At 52.8% G+C, this 23,369-nt stretch overlaps 1 protein-coding gene across 1 annotated transcript; it reads right to left on the bottom strand.

The window, feature by feature from the left end:
- Positions 1-545: 545 nt before the first annotated feature.
- LOC123346307 (C-type lectin domain family 2 member D-like) lies at positions 546-23,088 on the bottom strand. Its single transcript, XM_044983647.1, has 6 exons — positions 22,892-23,088; positions 8,584-8,926; positions 6,831-6,920; positions 3,458-3,645; positions 2,396-2,502; positions 546-1,263 (listed from the first exon to the last, which is right to left on the bottom strand). The coding sequence occupies exons 2-6, from the start codon at positions 8,756-8,758 to the stop codon at positions 1,140-1,142; spliced, it is 684 nt and encodes a 227-aa protein (XP_044839582.1). The 5' UTR covers positions 8,759-8,926; positions 22,892-23,088; the 3' UTR covers positions 546-1,139.
- Between the last annotated feature and the right edge of the window lie 281 nt (positions 23,089-23,369).

Raw genomic sequence — 23,369 nt, 5'->3', positions numbered from 1 at the left:
CAACTTATTTATCACTGTGGGCCTGGACCCCAACCCCGGAGCTTGCAGGGCTGAGCGGCAGCCCCAGACCCCGACCCCCAGAGCTTGCAGGGCCGGGCGGCAGCCCCAGATCCCACTGCACCGGGCAGCCAGGAACCCGGACTCCGCCACACGGGCCAGCCTTTAGCACACAGCTGATCTGGGCTGCAGCTGTGTGCTAACTGGGTGACACGCGGCCCATGGGTTGAGAACCACTGCTCTAACTACACGGCCACACGCCCTGCGCCTCTCGTAGAGGGGAAGTTATGTCAGTGCAGTAGGTAGGGCACTTACCCTGGTGGGAGCAAGGCTGTAGCACAGGGGTAGGCAACCTATGGCATGTGTGCCGAAGGCGGCACGCGAGCTGATTTTCAGTGGCACTCACACTGCCCGGGTCCTGGCCACCGGTCTGGGGGGCTCTGCATTTTAATTTAATATGAACCTTCTTAAACATTTTAAAAACCTTATTTACTTTACATTCAACAATAATTTAGTTCTATATTAGACATAGCAAGAGACCTAAAAACGTTAAAATGTGTTACTGGCCGGGGAAACCCTAAATCAGAGTGAATAAATGAAGACTCGGCACAGCACGTCTGAAAGGTTGCCGACCCCTGCTGTAGTGTGTACACACCAGGCGGCTTTATTATAGCTGGAAGTGCTGGTTGTGGAAGTGATGGCTGGTGGCAGGTCTGTGGCTTTGGAGTGGCTCAACTGGAAGATGAGATCAAAACGGCTCCCTGAAAGGTGGCCCAGAGTTTGGTCCTTATTTGCCTGTCTGGGTGTCCAGACATACCAGAAGAAGAGGCCTCAGGTGAGAACCAGCTGGTTCAGGAATCGCCAATTCATCCAGTCCAGTCTCCTGTCTGTGGAGCACAGAGCAAAGGGCAGGACACCCAATGGCCAGTTACGAGATCACTCGCCCACAGGGGAAAGTTTACTCCCCGAGATAGGGAGCTTAGGCCCTGAAGCAGGAGGGTCTGGCCCATCTCAGATGCTTTTTGGTCTCACTAGCATAACTGCGAACGCTCTGATTAGCCAGAAAAACATCCGAGCCCGTCAGCATCAACAATGTCCCTTCTCTTCAGGGCTGAGCCTTCAGCCCCCTGCCCGGCGCCATGCTAAACCTTTGCACACGTGTGGGGTTTGCTGCAGACCCAGTGCCTCTCCATAGAGCACCGCGAGGAGCTGATGGCTTTTGCTTCCTTCAGATACGCGCACTTGCCTCCCCCTCCGATTTTAAACCTGCGGGGAAGGAGCAAAGAGACTGTCGGTAACAGGCAGTGGGGGCTGCTGGGCAGAGGGTTCCCAGTCATGCAGCAGGGTAACAGCACATAGAAACCCACACAGACAGTCGCACCATGTGCCAAGGGAGGTAACCGGGATTACCCCCATAGCACAGATGGGGAAGTGGATGCACAGAGGTGAAGGGACCTGCCCCAGGCAGCACAGCAGTTAGTGACAAAGCTGGGATCAGACCCCAGGTCTCCCAATTCCCCGGCACCTGCTCTAGCCACTAGGCCATGCTGGCTCTAAGGGGAGGCTCCCTTCAATCGCAAGGTGATTATTCACCTCCACTTTGGTCTGGGGGAAGATAAGAGCAGCCCTCCCATCACGGACCCGCAGTGGCTGGTGAGTGACACGTCTAACCCGTGCCTGACCCCCGGTGGGTAGAATCAGCGCAGCTGTATCGAGATTAGCTCCCCCCAGCAGCACATACATGAGTGTTCAGGACAGATGGACACACACGGAAGCAGACAGAGCCAGACGCAGCCACCAGCTTTCCTCCCGCCCTAGGCAGAGTTGGGTCAGCGCCAGGTCCCCCAGCGCCGCAGAGCATAGCTCAGAGCCGGCCAGTGCTGTCATGGGGCGACCAGAGAGAGCATCAGGACAGGCAGAGCCCAGGGCAGAGAAGTCGCCCCAGCACATGGGGAGCTGCTGGCGAGGGTACTGGTTGGGATGGGGTGGGGAAGGAGACAGACAGCAAGAGCACTGCACAGATGCAGTGTGGCTGGAGATTCACACCTCTCCGGCTGGTGAGGAGGGTTCTGCCTGCCCTGCAAAAGTGGCTAAGACCCACGGCAGGAGACCGGTGCAGAGGGAACCGACCCTTCCCAGCCCCAGGGCAGGAGTTGAGATCTCTGAAGGCAGAAAGGAATCAGCACCATGCAGGACTGGGATTGGAGAGCCCAGATCCCCCATCGCTCCCCTATGCTTCCCACAGGAGGTGGGGGCAGTCGCAGACATGGGAAGCAGGTTGATGTCACTTTGTCATACAAGACGCAGGTTTCCCTTGTCAGCGACAAGTCCTGGCTCAGTGTGAGTCCAGGACATCAGGTGCCCATGACCAGATACTCAGGGAGAGGTGAGAACTCACCAGTTGTTGAATTTGGTGCCGTTCACCCATCTCCAGGGCCGGAGGTCCTGCTCCCTCCGGAGGCCGAACCAGTGATCACGGTGGCTTCTGTAGCGCAGCACGAAGTCCTTTAACAAAAGCAGCAGGAAACTGTACACGACATGTTTGACGGACCTCCCAGCAAGCTAGGTTTGAAGCTACAGGCCGACAGACAGGGCAGGGGTATCCCCATCCCCCAATTCAGCAAATGTGTCCCATGTAGTGTCTGCCACCAGCTGCAGCCAGCACGCAGCTTGAAGAGATTATTCTAATGTGACATGATCTGGGGACCCTGTCAGAGGGTGGGCGCTCAGCCCCCCGTGATAATCAGCCCCCCTTACGGAGGGTCTCACTTGGGCTCCCATGTTACGTCAGAAAGAACTGGACACATTGAACAGGTCCCAGCCTAAGAGCCACAGGACGCTGGGAGCTCCAGGAATGAGAAGCCCAGAGGAAAGCAGCAGGGCTGGGGCTCAGGGAATCAGTAGGGCAGGGAGCTGCGACAGCTCAGGCCAGAGGGGGTGGATGGGGAGGAGATCTCAACGGACAGAGAACTGGGGGGGACGGCTGGGGGTTCAGAGGAGATGGCGGGGGAGACAGGGAAGCAGTGTGACATGGGTTGAGTCTCACGAGTTGCTGCTGAGAGTTTGGAAGCCGGACACCCTCAGATCAGGCACGCTTTTAACCGCTGAACCCCCTCGGGGAATCGCTGAGCTGCCCAGCCCTTCCCAGCAGCCCCTGGGGAGGAGGGGGCGTGGTGCCCAGAAGTCAGCCCTGATTCGCCAAGGCAGGTGTCAGGCTGCAGCCTGGCAGCATCTCACCATCGGAGGTGGGAGAGGAGCCGAGTTTGGGGAATGGAGTTGGAGCAGAGCCAGCTGTGCCCACGGAAGTGGAACGTCTGCCTGGGACAGGGATGGTTAGATCGGCCCCGGGCTGGGACCCATCCTGCCAGCTCCCAACCCACTCCCCAGGGTCTGAACCCTGGCACTGTTCCAGCACCAGCCACCAGGCCACACCCAGCCTGTTACTGCTCCACAGACTCACCATGTCCTGCTGGGTGTCGATCCCAGCCAGGGAGGCACCGAGGGAGGAGCAGTTGCTCTGGCTGTCGTTCCAGCTCCCTTCGACCTCTGAGAAATAGTAGCATTTCCCTTGGAACGCGACCCAGCCATTGGGGCAGGCAGTCTCTCCTTGTACCCCCACATCAGCTACAGGTGGCTTAGATGTTACCACTGGAGGGGAAGAGAGTAACAGGGTGAGTCTGTCCCTGTCCCCTTCCCCCCAGGCAAAGAAACCCCCACCACCAGCCTGAGTAGAGCTGAGACCCCACACCAGAGCCAGTGACTCTAGGCCTGAGATAGATCCGACCCCCCTCCCTGCTGGGTATAGCGGGGACGGGCACTACCCCTGCGTACAGACTGGGAGGCAGGACTCCGGGGTTCTGATCTCCCCGCCCTGCAGTCCTAGCGCCATGCAGCCCCCTCTGTAAGAAAGGGGCAGTCTCAGCCCTGGGGGTGGCAGGAGATGGCCGGACAGTGCTCAGAGAGTTCACTGAGCAACGGGAAATTCACTTGGGTCAGTACCATCCTCTCCCTTTATCCCGGGGACCTGGCAATACAGAAGGGGAGGGGCTGGCTCCAGGTCACAGGGAGTCAGTGGCCGAGCTGCGATTTGAACCCAGGAGTCCTGGCCTGTCCTTCACTCACACCGCACCCCTCCCAAGTGTTGGTTACGGCGGTTTTGTAAGATGAATTTCAGGGCCGTGCTCAGCCCATGGCACTAACTGGGCTCAGAGGTGGGAACTTGAGCACCTCGGCCACAGGGTGGCACCAGCACCTCGGCCATGGGAAGCTGCTTCTGTGCTATGGGTGGTTAGATCCACCAGAAAAACGTTATCTGGCCAGGGCAGTGACAGGCTGGGGCACAATCTCCAGGCACCTGGCACACAAATCCAGCAGTTGTGCTGGCTCTGGCTCTGCAGCGGTTTCCCCAGACGGCCAGGACTGGACACACACAGGCACTGCCATCACTTGTATAGGCCAAGCTCAGGCGCCCCTGTGATGGGTGCAGCGAAGATGCCTAGACAGAGGTACGACCTCCTGGCCCATCCTTCCTATTTATAGGCCTTTCAGCATGTGCACACCCACCCCACCAGCACCCGAGTTCCCCACAAACAGGGGTCGATTTTAGCCTCATGTTTCCCTGTGAGGCAGGGAAGTGCAATTAACCCCATTTTACTTAGGGGAAACAGAGGCACAGAGTGGGGAAGCATTCGGTCCAGTCACCCAGGGGCAGATCTGGGAACAGAACCCAGGAATCCCAATGCCCATGCCAATGTTTTAACCTCAGGCCTGACCCACACCTGGCTGCTGCACAGAACTGGGACTCGCCACCTCCCTAATCCATATGACCAGTGCCAGGGAGGGGTTGGAAGGGGCTTGTGCAGTAGTTTGAATGGGGTGAGTAACAGACGTTACACTGGGGCCGGTCCTGCCTGACACAGCGTAACCAGCTTCCAATGGGGACGGCCAGCCCTACATGTCCCTCACGCCACCCTCCTCCCCAGCTGGGGAAATTACTGGGGGCCCAGGACAGGCAGTCACGGGGTTAAAAGCCAGTCCAGGCCTGGAGAGAAGAGAAGCTCCCAGAGAGGCAGCGGAGAACCTCCGAGGGAGAGGAGGGCTGGTTGCCGGCTGATCTCTGCAGGGAAGGAGTTAGAAGGGGCCAGCTTGGAGAAGCCGAGGGAGGGCCACAGCCGGCCTGAACGAGCAGCACCCAGACCCCAGAAAGAGGCTCAGAGACTCCTGATCCGAGGAGGGGAATCTACCCACAGAATCACACAGGCCCAGGAAGGCTGGGTGGGGGATCCCTGAATCCAGGGGAACAGAAGTTAGACTTGAGGGGCAAAGGAGCAGTTTGATTTGCTGTACAAGAGACTTAATGCGACAGCCGAAAAGGGGAGGAATCTTAATTTAAGGTACTTGGTACAAGACACAAGAGGGAGCTGGAGGCGGCACACCTGCAGGGCCATGTTAAGCCACAAGAGGGCACCCCGAGACAGCTCCCTCTTATACTAGCCTATTAAAATACATAGATGCTCTGCATTAATTTCCATAGGAGCTGGGATAGGGTCGGTGCTCAGCCTAAGGACCCTGATCATGTTATTTAATTCCCTGGCTTCCCAACAAGAGCCTAGCAAGCATGGCAGGGCTATGAGACACATCAGGAACATGTACACTGCAGAGTACGTTACCTCCCCCCAATCACCTTAACTCTGCCCCCTTGTAGTGATGCTGGCCTGCTCCAGTCACATTCCAAGTAGGGCACTCTGCATAGACACACACATGGGATTAGTGTGCTGAGCCCAAGCAGAGGAGCAGGAGCCTCACATGGACAGTGCTGCTTTCCAGGGGGATGTCCCGGGCAGGGGGAGGTTAGATATTTCGACTCCCTGCAACTGGGCTTCGTGACACAGGGAGAGTTGGCTGCCTCAGAGAGCCCGAGGGCCCCAGCATATGAGGGGCTGGGTAGCTGCTATGTAAGCCCTCTGTGCCGGAACAGAACGGGTCCTTCATGAGGAGTGGGGGTCTGATTGCTCTTGCACGGCACTGTGACCAATCTAGATGGTAACAATACTGAACACTAACCATGCATGAGCCTCCATCAGGCACTTCACCACATTAGGCTAAAGGGGGAAGCAGCCTGTTTCCTGGGCTTGGCATGGATGGAGGGGGCAGCTGGATTTTCAAGGAGTGTCTATGGGGGGCGGGCAGAGTTAAGGTGGTCTGGATGCCCAGAGTGCTATGAGCAGTCTCTGCTATGCACTGCCTGGGTTTCTTAACATTGAGGGAGTTATTTGAACTGCTGTTCTTGCCCGGCTCCAGCGGAGGGAGCCGGGGGAACATGGCAGCAACTGAAATGAAGGTCTGTGTGCGGTGACTCTATAATAAAGGTCACATTTAGCAGCATCTACAGCATGTGCCTACTAGAGCGGTTAATAGCCGAGGTGGAAACTCTCCCATCTGCGTTCCAACTTGACGGACAGGTTTATTTCCCAGCTGCGCTGCAGTGAGCTCCCCCCCCCCCCCCGTGTCCACTAATCAAGCCAGTCTCAAAAACACTGTAGTACTTGCAAGCCCTGTCCTGTGTCCTCCCAGGAACAGTGTGCGGATGAGCTAGAGATCCTGTGGTGGGAATTAAGTTCACGCCATTGCTCCAGGTGTGTGTAAGATGGGGCGCGTGTGTTTGAGCTGTACAGAGGGAGTGATGGGCACTGGGGCCGGTGCGGGGGAAGGAATTGGAAAGACATCTCACGTGAATCCTTCCTGAACCCAGTGCTGAGGTCAGAGAGGCTGGGAGGGGAGAACATGCAACTGAATGGGATGCACAGAGGCGGCCAGACAGGCTGGGAACTCACCTGCCAGAGCTGCCACCAAACAAATGATGATGACGACCAGAAATGCAACTGTGCCCCCTACTAATGGTTTCCTGACAGGAGCCAGACAACCTGAAAGAGAAGCCATGAATGCTCACAGGGCTGCTCCACGGCAGGGGATCGGGGAGCCAACGTCAGTAACCGGCAGCATAGGAGCAGCCACAGACCAGGTATTTATTTGTATTGCTGGAATTCGCGTGCCCTTGAACATACCTGGATATTAGTTAAAACCACAGAGTCCTAACAACGTCCTCCCCAAATCCCACCAAGTTACAGGGATCTTGGCTCCCGTTAGAGCATAAATGGGTCTAGCTAATCCCCCTCTTCCAGTCCAGGCTCTCCTGGAGCATCGGAAGGGTGACCGGCTCCCAGCTGTCAGAGAGAAGGGATAGGAACGGGTCTCTTACTCCCCTTCTCTGCAGTCTGTGCCCTGAGCTGTGTCCTGGCACTGAGCCCAGATCCTCTGCCTTAGGTCAGGCAGCTCTGAGCCCAGAGCAGTTGAACATCCAACCTTCAGCCCCTCCCTCGGTGAGTGTGAGTGGAAAATCTACTATCAGGTCATAGAATCTCAGGGTTGGAAGGGACCTCAGGAGGTATTAATCCAACCCCCTGCTCAAAGCAGGACCAATCCCCAGATGGATTTTTACCCCAGTTCCCTAAATGGCCCCCTCAAGGATTGAACTCACAGCCCTGGGTTTAGCAGGCCAACGCTCAAACCACTGAGCTATCCCTCCTGCCTATGTTGATTCCATGAGAGAGCTGAGAAGGTTTCCCAGCACTGAGACTTCAGACACACTCTGAAAAATGAAGGAACTGGGGACACTGGGTCATTACCCAGGGAATAAACCCTGTGCAAAAGTCGTCCACCCTCTGAGCCAGCGTGGGGCTGGGAAAACAGCTCTGTGGCCCCACCCAGCCTTCACAAACAGCCTTCCCCAAATGCCCAGAGCCACATTTTCCGAAGGCCCAGGGAAAGCCAGCTCGAACACAGGCTCCTCAACAGAAGGTAGGAATTTCACTGTCCCCACACACCTGGCTCCTTGTCATGCACAAGTGGGGGACCCTGGGAGTGCCCCAGATGTGGCTAGACTAAGCACTTTGAGGCTCGGACTTTCATTGTGTGTACGTTTGTACAGCACCCAGCACAACGGGCCCCAGCCTGGCTGGTCTCTAGGCACTCGATTAGAAATACAAGAATATGTGAGGGGGCCTATATGCTCTCCTGTTTGAGAGTCTGGCCCTCGTGGTAAGCAGAGGGATGAACACAGAACAGGGGCCCAGGGTTTTAGATGCAGAGCCCGTAGTGTGTAGAAATGGGGCTAGCGCCCCTTTAAATAGCTGGGGAGCCCTCCAGCGGCGCTCACCGTGTTTTAGAGTTGAGAAGCCAGCCCGAGCAGCAGTGCGCATGTAGCTGGCCTGGTGTGTAGTTAGTACACATAGATATTTGGCACCCCACTGTGTCCTGGGGTTCGTTCATAGCATTTCATTGCCTCTTGCTCTTTAAAGAGGAGTGACACGTGTTCATCCAGAACTGTTCATCCACAACCCCCCCGCTGCACACAGCAAAGGGCAGTTACAGGTGCAGGCTGGGTAACTGCCAACAGGAGCCCACTGGGGCAGTCAGGGCCTTGCTACCTGGGCAAACGCAAGGAGACAAACCCTCAGTGGAAGGGGGAAATTGCAAAGCCAGCATGCGCCTCCCTCTCCCATTCCCTGACCATGAAGCTGTGATTACCTGGGTTACGTTCTCTCGTTGCATCTCCATTCCTACTTGGCACCTCCATTAGGAACTTTTCTTGTTGAGGATTCTTTTGAGTTTCCATCTCCCCTCTTGTCTCAGGGTCCCCATTACAAATGAGGCGCACCTCTCCTTGTGGAGTGTGCTCAGTTGAATCTGCTGTTTTCCCCATCTCTCTGCTGACGCACACAGGCTACTCTGAGCACCTCTGATCTGCTCCTCTCCAGCTGTAGCAAGAGTCACTCCGATTCCTCTCTCTGCGACTTTCAGTTCTGTGCAGAAGCTAAGATGCAACACTCAGAATCGTTCAGGGCACAGCGGGGTCAGTTCTTGTCATTCCCTGTTCGGGCCAAGAACATAAGCACCATAACACCCAGTTAGTTTTTGGCTTCTGAATTCTACTGCACAAGTTGAGCCCGCAGAACGGATCCTAATCCACCAGCAGAACCCAGACCCTGCCAGAACAGCCCAATGGCACCACAAACATTCATGCATTTGGCACATAGATCTGGCCAGCTTTTGGTCCCAAATTCAAGACTTTGCCTAAAGGAATAGGCTAGTTTATTGATGCAGTCTCTCCCCACGCCCTGGAATCCACCACCATTCAGCCCCTCAACCTGCTGCGCCTAACAAGTGAAGTTCCTACCAGGACAACAAGAGAGTTTTTAATCGGACATTGCTGGGCAAGAACATTTCAAACCCTGTCTCCAGCATCTAGACTCAGCTGGCTCCTGCTTTTGGCCCAGAACCTCTAAATCATCTCAGTAGCAGGTAACAGACCTGGAAGTGTCCATTCCCAGGAAGCCATTTCCCCTTAGTTACTGTCACACCATGAGAATTTGGTCACATCATGAAAAAAGCTTCCTGTTGTGGGTTTACTTCTTAAGGGATGCTGTTCCTGCAAGCATGGGCAGTCATACAGTTCCTCCTATCGGATCTCTTTCCAAGACCGTATTAAGATTGTTTAGAACAAAAATGTAAATGTAACCTCACACAGCCTGGACCAGCCAAGGAGGGGAAGCAACGAACAAAACTACGGCATCTGAAAAGGACGCGCATTGATACACTGTTCTGCGATAGCTAGCAACCAAAGAGCAAGAAGTTAGTGAGTGTCTGCCTGAGAATCCTGTACATGAAACTCACTAAAATATTCACTATTTTTGAGACCTCAGTGCACTCAGTTGAACCTCATCATCATAAGGCATTTTTGGTCCTGCAGTTAAACAGATTCTCCTTCATACAAGTTTGTATTCATAGTTGAGAGATTGGGGCTAGATCTGGAACAACAAAAAGCAACCCACCCATTCTCCTTTCTTGGTGAAGATAAGCAGCACACTCTCACCCCTTTCTAAAAAAAAAAAATCTACTACTGTAGTCATTATTTTCCTGTGTTGAAAGTATCAGTAATGCTTGGCACTGTTCCAGTAAAAACTCAACAGGAGGCGTTTGCTTCTTAGGCTTGGCAGAATTCAATATTTGTAATTTCAATGGATAACACTGGTTTATTTGTAAAGATTTTTTACATCAATTTAAGTTTTCATAGCTGTGAAGAAAGTGCGGGCCAGTGGGTGGCGGTCAGACAATATTTAAAGACAGATGTTGATATTTTAAAAGTTTTCTTACTTTGCCAGGCTGTACATTTCAAACATCACCAATGGAGATATTTTCCGTCAGCGTGTCTGCATGCCATCAAAACTGAACCCTTCCAAGCCTACTTTTTAGCTTAATACAGGGGTAGGCAACCTATGGCACGTGTGCCGAAGGCGGCATGCGAGCTGATTTTCAGTGGCATTCACACTGCCTGGGTCCTGGCCACCCGTCCAGGGGGCTCTGCATTTTAATTTAATTTTAAGTGAAGCTTCTTAAACATTTTAAAATCCATATTTACTTTACATACACCAATAGTTTAGTTATATATTTTAGACTGTGACAAAGTTCCTCCTCTACCTTGGTGGGGCCTGTGCTTATTGGCAGATTTGCTCACCTCAGATTCACCCTGTGGGTCAGGAAACAGCCCAGAGACCTTCCCCTCTGGTAGAAGGCACAGTCCATGTCAACTCCTCCTGTGTCTGATCAGGAGTTGGGAGGTTTGGGGGGAACTCAGGCCCACCCTCTACTCCGGGTTCCAGCCCAGGGCCCTGTGGATTGCAGCTGTCTATAGTGCCTCCTGTAACAGCTGCATGACAGCTACAACTCCCTGGGCTACTTCCCCATGGCCTCCTCCCAACACCTTCTTTCTCCTCACCACAGGACCTTCCTCCTGGTGTCTGATAACACTTGTACTCCTCAGTCCTCCAGCAGTGCTTACTCACTCTCCTCTGGCTCCCCTGGCCTGACTGGAGTGAGCAATTTTATAGCATCAGAGGGACCTTAGAGTCAGGTGCTTAACAGCCTCACCTGACTCTTAGCAGGTTAATTGGAGTCAGGTGTTCTCATTAGCCTGGAGCAGCCCCTGCTCTGGTCACTCAGGGAACAGAAAACTGCTTCTCCAGTGGCCAGTATCTCTCTCTTCTACTACTCTGCTGTACCCAGCGGACCTAGGTCTATCACAAGACTTATAGAAAGAGACCTTCTAAAAACATTAACATGTATGACTGGCAGACGAACCCTTAAATCAGAGTGAATACATGAAGACTCGGCACAGCACTTCTGAAAGGTTGCCGACCCCTGGCTTAATAGGTCATATTGTAATAGCTGCTTCACGGTCTATAATTTGTCCCCCAGCTGCTGAGTTTTTATGGGAGGAGGCAGCTTCAGCCCCTGCCGTTTAACCTCCTGTTTTCAACTAGGGTATGTTAGAGAGCTGCTAACATCCCCGCATTTCTGGGAGCTGAACCATGCTCTTGAATTAGAGCAGCAGGATGGGCTGCTTAGCCCGTGCCAATTCCAGGAGAACTGCCCTGCACGGGATACAGACACCTCCAGGCTGTTTCCCACCCTAGCCAGCAGCAAATTGAGATTCGGGGGGGGGGGGGGGTGTTTCACAGTTCAAATAAACTGCTCAGCACAGCCTCCAATCCCCCCCCCCATCTGATCAGCATGCAGCCCCACCCAACAACAGTCCCCCATCTGATCAGTGGAGAAACATACCTGTCCTAGCTCCACCAGTGTAACCCCCTCCCCAGTATCCCCCCATCTGACCCCTGCTCCACTCTCCAGGGTTTAGCTGAAGCTCCCCCCTTTGCTCCATGCTCCCCCTCCCCACCCTGATCAGCACAGGATCCCCCATCCTCACCAAATACCAGAGCGCTCTCACTTCATGCACTGCGTCTCCCTGCCCCAGCAGGACCCTGAACCTCAGCAGAGCAAGACCGAGTCCCCTAAACCCAGGGTGGAGAATCCCAGGGCTCTGCTCAGGGTTATTTCTTTAGCAAAAGCTTTGAGTCAGCTCCCCTCCCTTCTCCTACAGACGCAAGCTGCAACACAAAGCCAAGAGTCAGAGCCTGGCAGGTTGCTCAACCCCCAGCACACACCTCCTGCGGCAGGTGGCACTTCCCATTCCAGCCAATCCCCGTGAGCACTTAGGAAAAACACCCTAAAAGGGCAGCAAATCTAAACATGACAAGAAAGGAGCCCCAAAGGAGAGAAGCCAATTCGCCAGCAGTGACACTCTTTGCAGGTTCCAAGAAGCACCCCGTCCCAGACACACCTTGAGACTTTCATGATTGTTTTAAACACCAGTAAATAAACTCACCCTGTGGGGGAGCATCTGTCACAAAGTGAGCCTCTGAATCCGACTGATCCCTGCGTAACACCTTCAAAAGACAAGTCTGGGAGCTTAAATTCATTCTTCTGCTAGACACTAGAAATCACGGACTGAACAGAGACACTGGATTTATGGCTTTTTACAACAGTGGGTAACCCACTAATCCCCTATGACTGCAGAGGCATTAACCAGCCATTCTACCTTGAATGGTCCCTTAGAATATGTGCCAATTACTGATGCTAAACCATCTATTCCACTTTAGCTCGGAGAACCTTTCCTGGGCCTGCAGAAGAGTGCCCTGTGTGGCTGGAAAGCCCGTCTCTTTCATCAACAGAAGTTGGTCCAGTCAATGATATTACCTCACCCACCTTGTCTAATCTTTCAAATATTCGAGTGACTTATTTAAGAGATCCTTTGCCCATTAAGAAACACATTATGCCGAGCGCCATGCAAAAATAAAGAATCTGTGATAATTATGGACACCCAATGCATCCCCCCCTCTTTCCTGACCCTCTAACCTCATGCACAAAGATATTGCCCATGGGCTCCAGTTTTGTAGACAGTGAAAATGAAAACCATAAAGGAGCAATCGCAAGATCTACAATGGTCACCCTCCACTCTCAATAACAGCACTTCCCATAGTGTTAAAACCCACTGAACCTTTGTGCAGGGGCTGCATTGTTTTGGGTTAATGGTAGTTCCCTCCTCTCCATCAAGCTGTTCTTCACAAAAGAAAGGTTCTCCTTCAGCAGAACAGATTCAGATACAATGGTCTGTTACAGAGAATGCCAGACAGAGCTGCCCTCTTTCAAAATGGTGTCCTCCCCTCTTCTCCTCAGTGGGACAGAAGCCATACCTGTCCTCGCTTGGTGGCCATTTTGAGAAGGGCACCTCTCTCTCTTTACTTCCTCAACATGCAGGGACCCACCAACTTCCTTGAGGGATCCTGTGGCCTCAGACCCATCAAGAACAATGCAATATGGAGGCCATTTTAAAAGGGGTCTATTCTTTCTGACAAAGTTTGTTATGAAAAATAGCCATTAATCCTGAATGTCTTTGCAGACGCCACCCATTCAGCCAGATCTACTCAACAGGTAGGCCACAAGGGAAGGAGAACTGGTGTATCTGAGCACACAGGGTAACCGGTAGGGCGGTACCAAAAGCAGGAGGAATTTTGAGGAAGACAGGGTGGGTGAGGGGTAAGAATCTGGAAAGGCTATTTTGCCCTGCTCCGGTCAAACAAAGCAGCTGTAAGTCTACTGCCATAGGCCCATATGCACGGGCTACTTTGTGCTTCAGAGGGAATGAACAGAACAGGTAATCAAGTGAGCCACGCCCTTTCATCCACTCCCAGGTTCTGGCAAACAGAGACCACGGACACTCAGAGCACAGTGTTGCATCCCTGCTCATCCTGGCTAATAGCCATCGATGGACCTATCCTCCATGAACTTACCTAGTTCTTTTTTGAACCCTGTTAGTGTCTTGGCCTTCACAACATCCTCTGGCAACAAGTTTCACAGGTTGACTGGGCGTCATGTGGAAAAAATACTTCCTTGTGTTTGTTTTAGACCTGCTGCCTATAAATTTCATTGAGTGATCCCTAGTTCTTGTGTTATGAGGAGTAAACACTTCCTTATTTACTTTCTGCTCACCAGTCATGATGACTTCAAATTACTCATCTCTTTTCCAAGCTGAAAATCCCAGTCTTCTTAATCTCGCCTCATATGGAAGCTGTTCCATGCCCCATATCATTTCCATTGCCCTTCTCTGTACCTTTTCCAATTCCAGTATATCTTTTTTGAGCTGAGGCAACCAGACCTTCACGCGGTATTCAAGATATGGGCGTACCACAAATTTAGATAGAGACATTATGATATTTTCTGTCTTGTTCTCCATCCCTTTCCTAATGGTTCCTAACAGTCTGTTAGCTTTTTCTGACTGCTGCTGCAAATCAAGCAGATGTTTTCAGTGACACCATGCTGCTGTTACGTCTGGGGGGATTCTGCGCCCCTGCAGGGGCACATAATTCATTTGGTCTGCCCATTCATTTTTCTGTGCCCCCCATGCAGAAAAATACAACAAGTAAATAATCAGCCTCTTCCCTGGGAGCCCAGGCAGTGAATCTGTTCCAGTGTGTCTGGAGGATCAGCCAGACACACGCGTGTGCCTAAGTGAGTTCTGTTGGAGGGAGAGGGCATCTTTTTTTATGCAAGAGGCAGGCTAGAGGCACAAATAGCAGCCCTGCCTGAGTTAATTGATTCATTCACCAAGGCACTAGCTGCCTGCCTCCCTGAAGTAACATTGTTAAAGTTGCTTATGATGGTTAATTGATCACATTCTCTGCAGCCTGACTATTATGTTAGTGTTGTTCACATTTCTATTGTTTTTCAACTGTTCTCATTCTAGGTCAATTCCCCCAGAAACAAAGTTTTAAAGCATAAAACTGTGAAAGTTTTAAGGCCCCTACATTGCCAGAGTGATTTAAAAAGCACATTATAAATGACAGTAAGGGAATCCTGAGCTAGGAAGAGCTGTGTGCTGTCTCACTTTCTTCCTGTGCCAAAGAGAGGTTGGTTCTCACTGGCTGGAAATCATTAAAACATGCTGACTTGCCTTTACACTAAATTTGGTGTGTGTGCGTGGGGGGGTTGTTTTATTTGCTAGCCAGGAGAATACAGTATCTCTCAACACATTTATTTAAGCAATTATATAGCTTATGTTTGTACAGATTCTTAATTTTTATATTTCTATTATGTTAGAAAGTGGTGAGTGATGTTTTTCTTACTTACTAAACAATAATGATTTGCGGCAAGCTCTGTTTAGATCAGGGGTCTCAAACATGCGGCCCGCGGAGCTCTTCCCTGCGGCCCGCGGAGCTCCCCAGAGCCGCCCAGAGGGGGGGGCAAAAGGGGCAATTTGCCCCGGGCCCCGGGCTCCGCAGGGGCCCCCCCAAGAGAAAAGCGGAGGCTCCCGCCTCCGCCCCTCTCCTGGAGCCTCAGCGCATCAAGCGCCGAGTCTCCGCCGGGGCCTCTGAGCCCCGCTCCGCTCAGAGCCGCGTGGGGAGGGGGCGAGGCTGGGAGCTCCAACAGGGCCTGAGCCCCGCCCCGCTCAGAGTCGCGTGGGGAGGGGGCGGGGCTGGGAGCTCTGGGCTGAGCGCTGCGCTCGGCATGGAGCTCACAGCCCCGCCCCCTCACCACGCGGCTCTGAGCGGGACGAAGCTCAGGCCTCGCCGGAGACGCGCTCGGGTAAGGGGGGGGGGAAGCGGGACCCGCCGGGGCCGGGCCGGGGGGTGGGGGAGGGAAGCGAAGCGGGACCCGCCGGGGCCGGGCCGGGGGAAGGGAAGCGAAGCGGGACCCGCCGGGGCCGGGGCCGGGCCGGGGGGTGGGGGAGGGAAGCGAGACCCGCCGGGGCCAGGGTGGGAAGCGGGACCGGCTGGGGTGGGGAAAAGAGGGACCCGCCGCCGCCGAAGCGCAGCCCGGTCTTCGGCGGCGGGGGGCCCCTTCCGTTCCGGGACCCGCCGCCTAAGTGCCCCAAAGACCCGCGGCGGGGACCCCCCCCCCCCCGCCGCAGGTCTTCGGGGCACTTTGGCGGCGGGTCCCGGAACGGAAGGGGCCCCCCGCCGCCGAAGACCCCGGGCCCCCGGAATCCTTTGGGCGGCCCTGGAGCTTCCCCAGTTACTTCCTGTCACCGCCAAACTCCCCTCACCCCCGCCCCCCTCCCCGAGTTATTTTCTGTTACTAAGCTCCCCGCGCGCTGCTCCCCAATGTTTGGGGCCGGGTCTCTCCCCTGGCCCCACCTGCCACCCCCACGCACCTCCCCCCAGTGTCTCCCGGCCCCCACTTGCTGCCCCCTCACCGCCCGGGAGCCTGCCCGAGAGCTCACGCTGACTCTACTCCTCTGCTATGCCAGCTTCCGGCATCACCTGCTGCCGCAGGGTCCTAGAGCCCCCCTGCACTACGGCCAGGGCAGGCTGCCCTTCCCCTGCCCTTCTGCCCTAGTCCTGAGACAGAGACAAGGCAGGGGCGGGGCCTCATGGAAGGGGTGGATTGGGGGTGGGGCCAGGGACAGCAAGGGGCGTGTCAGTGATGCGGCCCTCGGGCCAATGCATTAGTCCTCATGCGGCCCTCGGGGTCATTTGAGTTTGAGACCCCTGGTTTAGATGGAAAAAATCAAATTCAATTATAAATGCACCAAATTTTTTAAAAAAAATTAGTTAAATAAAAACTACCTTAAATGTGCTGGATATATAAGAAACATTATCTAAAGCTGATTTGTTAAACAAAGTATTCTCTATAGTCAGGGGCGACGCGTGGGGGGCCCGGGGGCCCTCACTGACCTGCCCTGGCAGTGGCCCCCACTGGCCCCTCCCCTTTTCTGGCACCATCCCCCAGTAGCAGCACTCCCATTTATACCAGTTGCCTGTGCCTAGAGTTAATGAATTAAGCTGATTGTTTCTGGTCACTGTGTCCTTCAAGATTTTTAGGACTAGGAGCTCTCATCCTGTTACAGCTAGTTATTAGTCATGGATTGGAAGAAAGAAAACGTAGAAAAGCTTGTTTATCCAACTAGGAATGAGCTAGTCAATGAACTGAACTATTTAAATAAACTGAAATGAAGAAAATATTCTCTCTGCAACAGAGGCTACTGCTGTTAAAAGCTGGTTTATCATTTCAGCAAACTCTGGTTCCAGGTGCTTAGCCAGTGCCTTCCACCAGTTCAGTGGTTTGCCTTTATTTAAGCCTTTGCAGAAGACAAGTTCTGCTTAATTCTTTTTAATTATAGTACACCTCTACCCCGATATAATGCAACCCGACATAATGCAACCCGACATAACACGAATTTGGATATAACGCAGGGGGGTGGGGCTGTGCACTCCGGCAGATCAAAGCAAGTTCAATATAACACTGTTTCACCTATAACGCGGTAAGATTTTTTGGCTCCCAAGGACAGCGTTGTATTGGGGTAGAGGTGTATGTTTAGGTTCTAACTCAGGTTGTCAATTTCAATTTTAACTTTAAATAGGTTTATTTTTTAAAAGAAAACCTGTATTTACAACAAACATTTGATTTTGCTTTTAAAAACCGATTTCTATCCATCCCATTTTAGAGACATTAAATGTTTTCACTTCTTCCATCCTCATTATAGCACTAAAGAGCAGAGTTAAGGTTTCTTGAGGAAGGAGAATCTTTCTGTTATTAAAATAGTGAGGGGGGTAATGAGCATTAATCCTAAAAAGACATGTATATTCAACAGTAGCCTGTACACAAGATGGCAATGATCTAATAACACAGGAAAAGTTCAAAGAATCTAATGAGGCAGAGTTTGGACACCCAAACCTTAACACATTTAGATTCCTTTCAAGTGTAACCATAATGGTAAATTCCTTAGATTTATAAATTCCTTTTGAGATAATTACAACATCCCTGCAATGTTGTTTATCCTCAATTACTCCTTGCAGAGGAGGAAGTTGAGACCAGTTTTCTGCCTATGCTAATTGATTTTTCATTCATGTTTCTTTCCCTGCTGTGTACCAGGGCAACATTTTAGTTACGTGATTGACAGGCCCAAGGGTGCTAGGTGCTGTACAAAGGGCTGCCCCAATTAGAGTGTACTCTGGTGGCAAGCCATGGCACAATCAGCGGGCCTACCTCATTTCCTACTCTCAGGTAACCCAAGGAATCTTGGACAGGCTCTTGTCCCAACAGTACCCCTTCCTCGGGAACACTTTGTGCAAATAGTCCAAAACCTAAATCCCAACACACAGTCCATTTATCACTGCAGTGCAAGCAGTCATTGAAATCCCAGGATATCTCGTCCCTTGACACCCTACATACCACACGTCTGCCACACCTGGACTCTGTCAGTCCTCTTCTAGCCAGATAGTCACCCCAGCCCTTCCAGCTGGAGTGCAACCCCACTCCTCCCCTGCTCCCCGACTCTCTGCTGAGAGAGCGTCTTTACTAGGGGACAAGTATCAGAGGGGTAGCCGTGTTAGTCTGGTTCTGTAGAAGCAGCAAACCGCATCTGCTCTAACCCCGCAGACAGAGACCAACACCTAGAAAATCTCCACCAAGCATTCTCAAGACTACAGTACCCGCACGAGGAAATAAAGAAACAGATCAACAGAGCCAGACGTGTACCCAGAAGCCTCCTACTGCAAGACAAGCCCAAGAAAGAAACCAACAGGACTCCACTGGCCATCACATACAGTCCCCAGCTCAAACCCCTCCAACGCATCATCAGGGATCTACAGCCCATCCTGGACAATGATCCCACACTTTCACAGGCCTTGGGTGGCAGGCCAGTCCTCGCCCACAGACAACCTGCCAACCTGAAGCATATTCTCACCAGCAACTGCACACCACACCATAGTAACTCCAGCTCAGGAACCAACCCATGCAACAAACCTCGATGCCAACTCTGCCCACATATCTACACCAGCAATACCATCACAGGACCTAACCAGATCAGCCACACCATCACCGGTTCATTCACCTGCACGTCCACCAATGTAATATACGCCATCATATGCCAGCAATGCCCCTCTGCTATGTACATCGGCCAAACTGGACAGTCTCTAAGGAAAAGGATAAATGGACACAAATCAGACATTAGGAATGGCAATATACAAAAACCTGTAGGAGAACACTTCAACCTCCCTGGCCACACAATAGCAGACCTTAAGGTGGCCATCCTGCAGCAAAAAAACTTTAGAACCAGACTTCAAAGAGAAACTGCTGAGCTCCAGTTCATCTGCAAATTTGACACCATCAGCTCAGGACTAAACAAAGACTATGAATGGCTTGCCAACTACAGAACCAGTTTCTCCTCCCTTGGTTTTCACACCTCAACTGCTAGAACAGGGCCTCATCCTCCCTGATTGATCTAACCTCGTTATCTCTAGCTTGCTTCTTGCTTGCTTATAATTACCTGCCCCTGGAAATTTCCACTACTTGCATCCGAAGAAGTGGGTATTCACCCACGAAAGCTCATGCTGCAAAAACGTCTGTTAGTCTATAAGGTGCCACAGGATTCTTTGCTGCTTTTACTAGGGGAGCGTGAAGTCCCTCACTCCCCCAGCCCTCTCCCAATTCTCCCGAGTCCAGCTCTCCAATGTGAAGACATCAGCGAGTCCCTCTACTGCTCCCGTGTTTTCAGCTCTTGGCTCTGAAGCAGCAGGCAACTCCCTCTGCTGCTTTTCTGCCTTCAGTCCTCTCCAACCCTGCTTGCTGCTCCTGTACCTTCAGCCTTCCCCCAGGAACGAATGCGCCAAAGCACCCCTCCCGCCCCAGGTCTGTCGCCCTCTGAGTCCCCCTGGTCCTGTATAACCCCAGGTGCTGCCCTGGGTTTTCAACTGGCCAGATGGGACTTCGTTCCCTGGGACCTGACACCCTGCGACACACACTGATGCATGATTGGGGCCTTTAGGTGTTCCCCCAATACAAATGAAGAATAAATAGCAGCCTGCACTACACTGACAGAGATTACCGTGAACTGCAGGTTAATATCACTGGTGCTTAACAAGATGTAGAGGATGAAAATGCACATTCCTGGGTCTGTTTTTAGATCCTGCTGTTGGTGGCGTTCAAGTAGAGCTGGCCGAAAGTCTGTTATTTTTAAATGGAAAATGGCCTTTTCCGATTAAAAAATGTTTTCACCATGTGCTGAATTTCAGCAACAGTTTTGGGGATTTATCCTAATAGCAAAACCCAAACGCTTCTGCTTCTGATAATCAAGTGCCAATAATTCCTTGGGTTTAAGCAACAAAAGTTTTTGGATGAAACCCGCCTCAACAAATTGAAGAAATTGGGCAACATTCCCCCCGGCCCATTTGTTAACATTTTTCATGAGGGGGGAAAAAGTTTCCATTGAAGTGCTGGTGAGAGGGAGCCCAGTATCACATTCAGCATCAGATAGGGACTATACCAGTGATACTCAGACCTCAGCAGTTCAGGAACCAAATTACCCACAACAGCCACAGTCATGTGAATCCATTGTTTCACTTGCTAGTCATATTTACACAGTATGTCAGGGGAAAGATTTAATTACTCTCCCAGCAAGTAAGTTAATATCAGGGCTGCCACACAGGCTGGACACGAGGCGAGGTGTACAGAGAGAGAGAGATGGAAACTACGCCCCAGTGCCCTGCACAGAGCCGCTCCCCTCCTGCAGCAACACCTGCATCGTCTGCTCCTGTGAGATTGCCGGCTGGGGACTGCACCTCTCTCCCTTGGGCCCCCGCACCGGTCTCAGTGCCCCTGGCGCAAGCCTGCTGCTGCAGCCGCTCTTCCAGCCGGGCACAGGTAGGGCGAGTGTGATGTGCTGCCCTTTCTCTGCCCTGGGGGCGGAGGCTGGCTGCTCACCTTGCCACACGCCCTTGGGACAGGCGCTAAGGCAGAGGAGCAATGGCTGTGAGGGCTCCACAGGGCTCTCTCCCAGTCCCAGCTGATGTGCCTGTGGGATCCCCCTGGGGGTGGGGGGAAGTGGGGGTGCTGGCCTGCCCACCCTACAGCAGGCATATAGTGTCCTCCCTCTGTGGGGCTGCTTTAATTCACCCTCACACAGCTAAAACCAGTGGGAGAGCATTTTAATCTCCCTGGACACAAAGTAGCAGACTTCAAAGTTTCCACACTTCAAAAAAAATAAAAAGAAAAAAAAAAACTTCAAAAACAGACTTCTGCCTGAAACTGCTGAGCTGGAATTCATTTGCCAGTTTGAGCCACACACTTGGCCTGAATAAAGACTGGGAATGGCTGGCTCACTACAAAAGGTTCTCTCTATTTTGGTATTCACAGCTTCTCATCAACTCTTGGGAATGCCCCCCAGGGCATGAATTGCCCTGTTAGGACTGGTTGTCTCCACATAGTAATGCTTCACACCCATCTTTGCAGGTATAGATTTATTCACCTGCCCAACGGCAGCTTGCACTTCTGCATCCGAAGAAGTGTGCTGGAGCCCACAAAAGCTTATGCTCTAATACACTTGTTAGTCTGTTTCAGGAAAAACAACAAGGAGGCTTGTGGCACCTTAAACAGACTAACACAGCAACCCTGCTGAAATATGGTGCACTATGGCGAGAGGAAGTGAGGCTAGCACCAGCTTAGTTGAATCGGTCAATATGGGGGTCCCCCTCTTGTAGATGGATTTAACCCCCTTTCCCCCCCACTCTAAGCTTCCCTGTTCATTTCCCACTCCTGACACAGCAAAACCAAGTACTGATTTTGCCCCAGATCCTTAAGTGGCCCCCTTAAGAACTGAACTCACAACCCTGGGTTTAGTAGGCTAATGCTCAAACCACTGAGCTATCCTAAATTTGATTAATTACACACACACACACACGTTGGTTTTGGGGATTTTAAATGAGCGTTTAGGACCCATGCAGTGCAAATGCAACAGAGCCCTGCAGAAACAGGCAAAGTTCTGCTTTCACATTGTATGTCACTGAGTTTTTATAAGCCCCGGAGCACATTAACATGTGGCTTGGAGTTTGCAGACAGACTCGTGCTTCAAAGAACTTGCAAATAAGGTCTTTATCCCACGAAACACCTAGCAGCGCCCCGCACCAAACCCAGTGCTGCTTCCTACGGGAGTACTCTTAGGCTTAGAGGGAACTATCTGCAGACCACCGCGGACCACAGTTTGAGACTCTCTGAGCTAGAGCTCAAGACCCCAAGGAAGGGATTGGCTTCATACTCCTCTAGACCAGCCCACAGGAGCATAGCTTGGAAATCCTGCTTTCTCCTCTCAACAAACCGCTAACCCTTGCACGCCAGGCTGGTCTCATCCTCTGTTTCCTGACAGCCCTGGCAAGAATCGTCTTTTTCTTAGCACGGGTGTCTGTTTACTGGGAACTCACCAAGCAAAACATAGTGCTCGGAGCCCGCGCACAGCTCGTCTGTGAGTTCATGCTATGCAGAGCAGGCTACCAAACATCCAGGATGGACTGGTGCGCGCTCCCACATTCAAAGTTAAAAAAAATCAAGGCACTCCGAAGGGTGGATGGCTTTAGACTTAAAAGCATAAGATTCTCTAGAGTAAACCATTCACCTCCAGGAGAAACAAAACATTTTCTCTCTCTTTTGGGGGGAAAGGAAGTACAGAAAAGGAGTTCTGTGCACTTCACTGCCGGTAAGCTGGAAAACACAGCTGCTTTCCTGTGCCTCACTGCAAGGTCCCAAGGCAGTTTCTCCTACCAGCAGAGGTTTTGCCTGCGTGTCCTTAGCCGGTGTCCCCAGCCCGGCCCAGCTAACGCTGGTCTGTCCGTCTGCCGCTGCGCTCTACCCCAGAGGTAACCGCTTTTCAATGCTGCCGCAGGACAGACACTTCGCAAAGGGGCTGAGAGAGTCCTTCTAGCGAGCAAGGTGTTAGCGAGAGACTCGGCGAGGTGCAGCATTAGGAGGATCCTGCCACCGTATATCCCACCGAGCTTTAGCTCTTTAAAAACCCCAGCGCTGTGCAGGCTCGTGAGTTCGTGTGTCAGGGGCTTGGAAACGCCGTGAACGCTTCTCGCTGGAACTCGCTGCGCTCCAGGCCCAGGGACACCAGAGGAAGCCCGCTCGGGGCGGCCCAGCGATGGCTTACCAAGCCCGCGTCTCTTACCTTCGCCGCCCTGGGGGATCAGCGCAGCTCCGGGCACGGGGCACCCGAAACCCGAGCGGCGAGCACGGCCGCCTCGCAAGCCCGTGGCCCCCGCGCGGCAGTGGTGCCCTCGCAGGCCTGGCCCCAGGAACAGCACCACCATAATCTGCCCGCGAGTCCTGCCCGGCGCCGGGAGCGATCGCAGCCTGCCCGGGGCGGCGCGGCGCGCTGGAACCGGACTGCGCTGGTTGCGCTCATCGCTCGCACTTTTATAGCGCGGCTCCGCCCCCCGGGCGGCTCCTCCCTCCCGGGATCAAGACACAGAAAACACGTGTCCCCGCCGCTGGCCGCTCACTTTCACTTTCCACCCGCGCCAGGCGGCTGCGGGGCGCGCAGGATCACCCAGCCTCTTGCTCCGTAATAAAGGTTTGGGGGGCTCGCCTCCCCCCCCCCCCTTTGCCTCGCGGCTCTGGGCAAACAGGGGTATCAGTCGCCAGTA

This window comes from Mauremys mutica, chromosome 12 (assembly GCF_020497125.1).
Source record: "Mauremys mutica isolate MM-2020 ecotype Southern chromosome 12, ASM2049712v1, whole genome shotgun sequence".
Taxonomy (NCBI): domain Eukaryota; kingdom Metazoa; phylum Chordata; order Testudines; family Geoemydidae; genus Mauremys; species Mauremys mutica.
This window is presented reverse-complemented; position numbering and strand designations above follow the sequence as displayed.

What these genes read in the sequence shown, in the direction of transcription:
- LOC123346307 (XM_044983647.1), bottom strand. Translation starts at nt 8,758, where the DNA reads ATGGGGAAAACAGCAGATTCAACTGAGCACACTCCACAAGGAGAGGTG. An exon ending in TTTGGTGGCAGCTCTGGCAG is followed by an intron (nt 3,646 to 6,830) that starts GTGAGTTCCCAG and finishes CTTCCCCTCCAG; the next exon opens with TGGTAACATCTAAGCCACCT. An exon ending in GGCACCAAATTCAACAACTG is followed by an intron (nt 1,264 to 2,395) that starts GTGAGTTCTCAC and finishes CCTTCCCCGCAG; the next exon opens with GTTTAAAATCGGAGGGGGAG.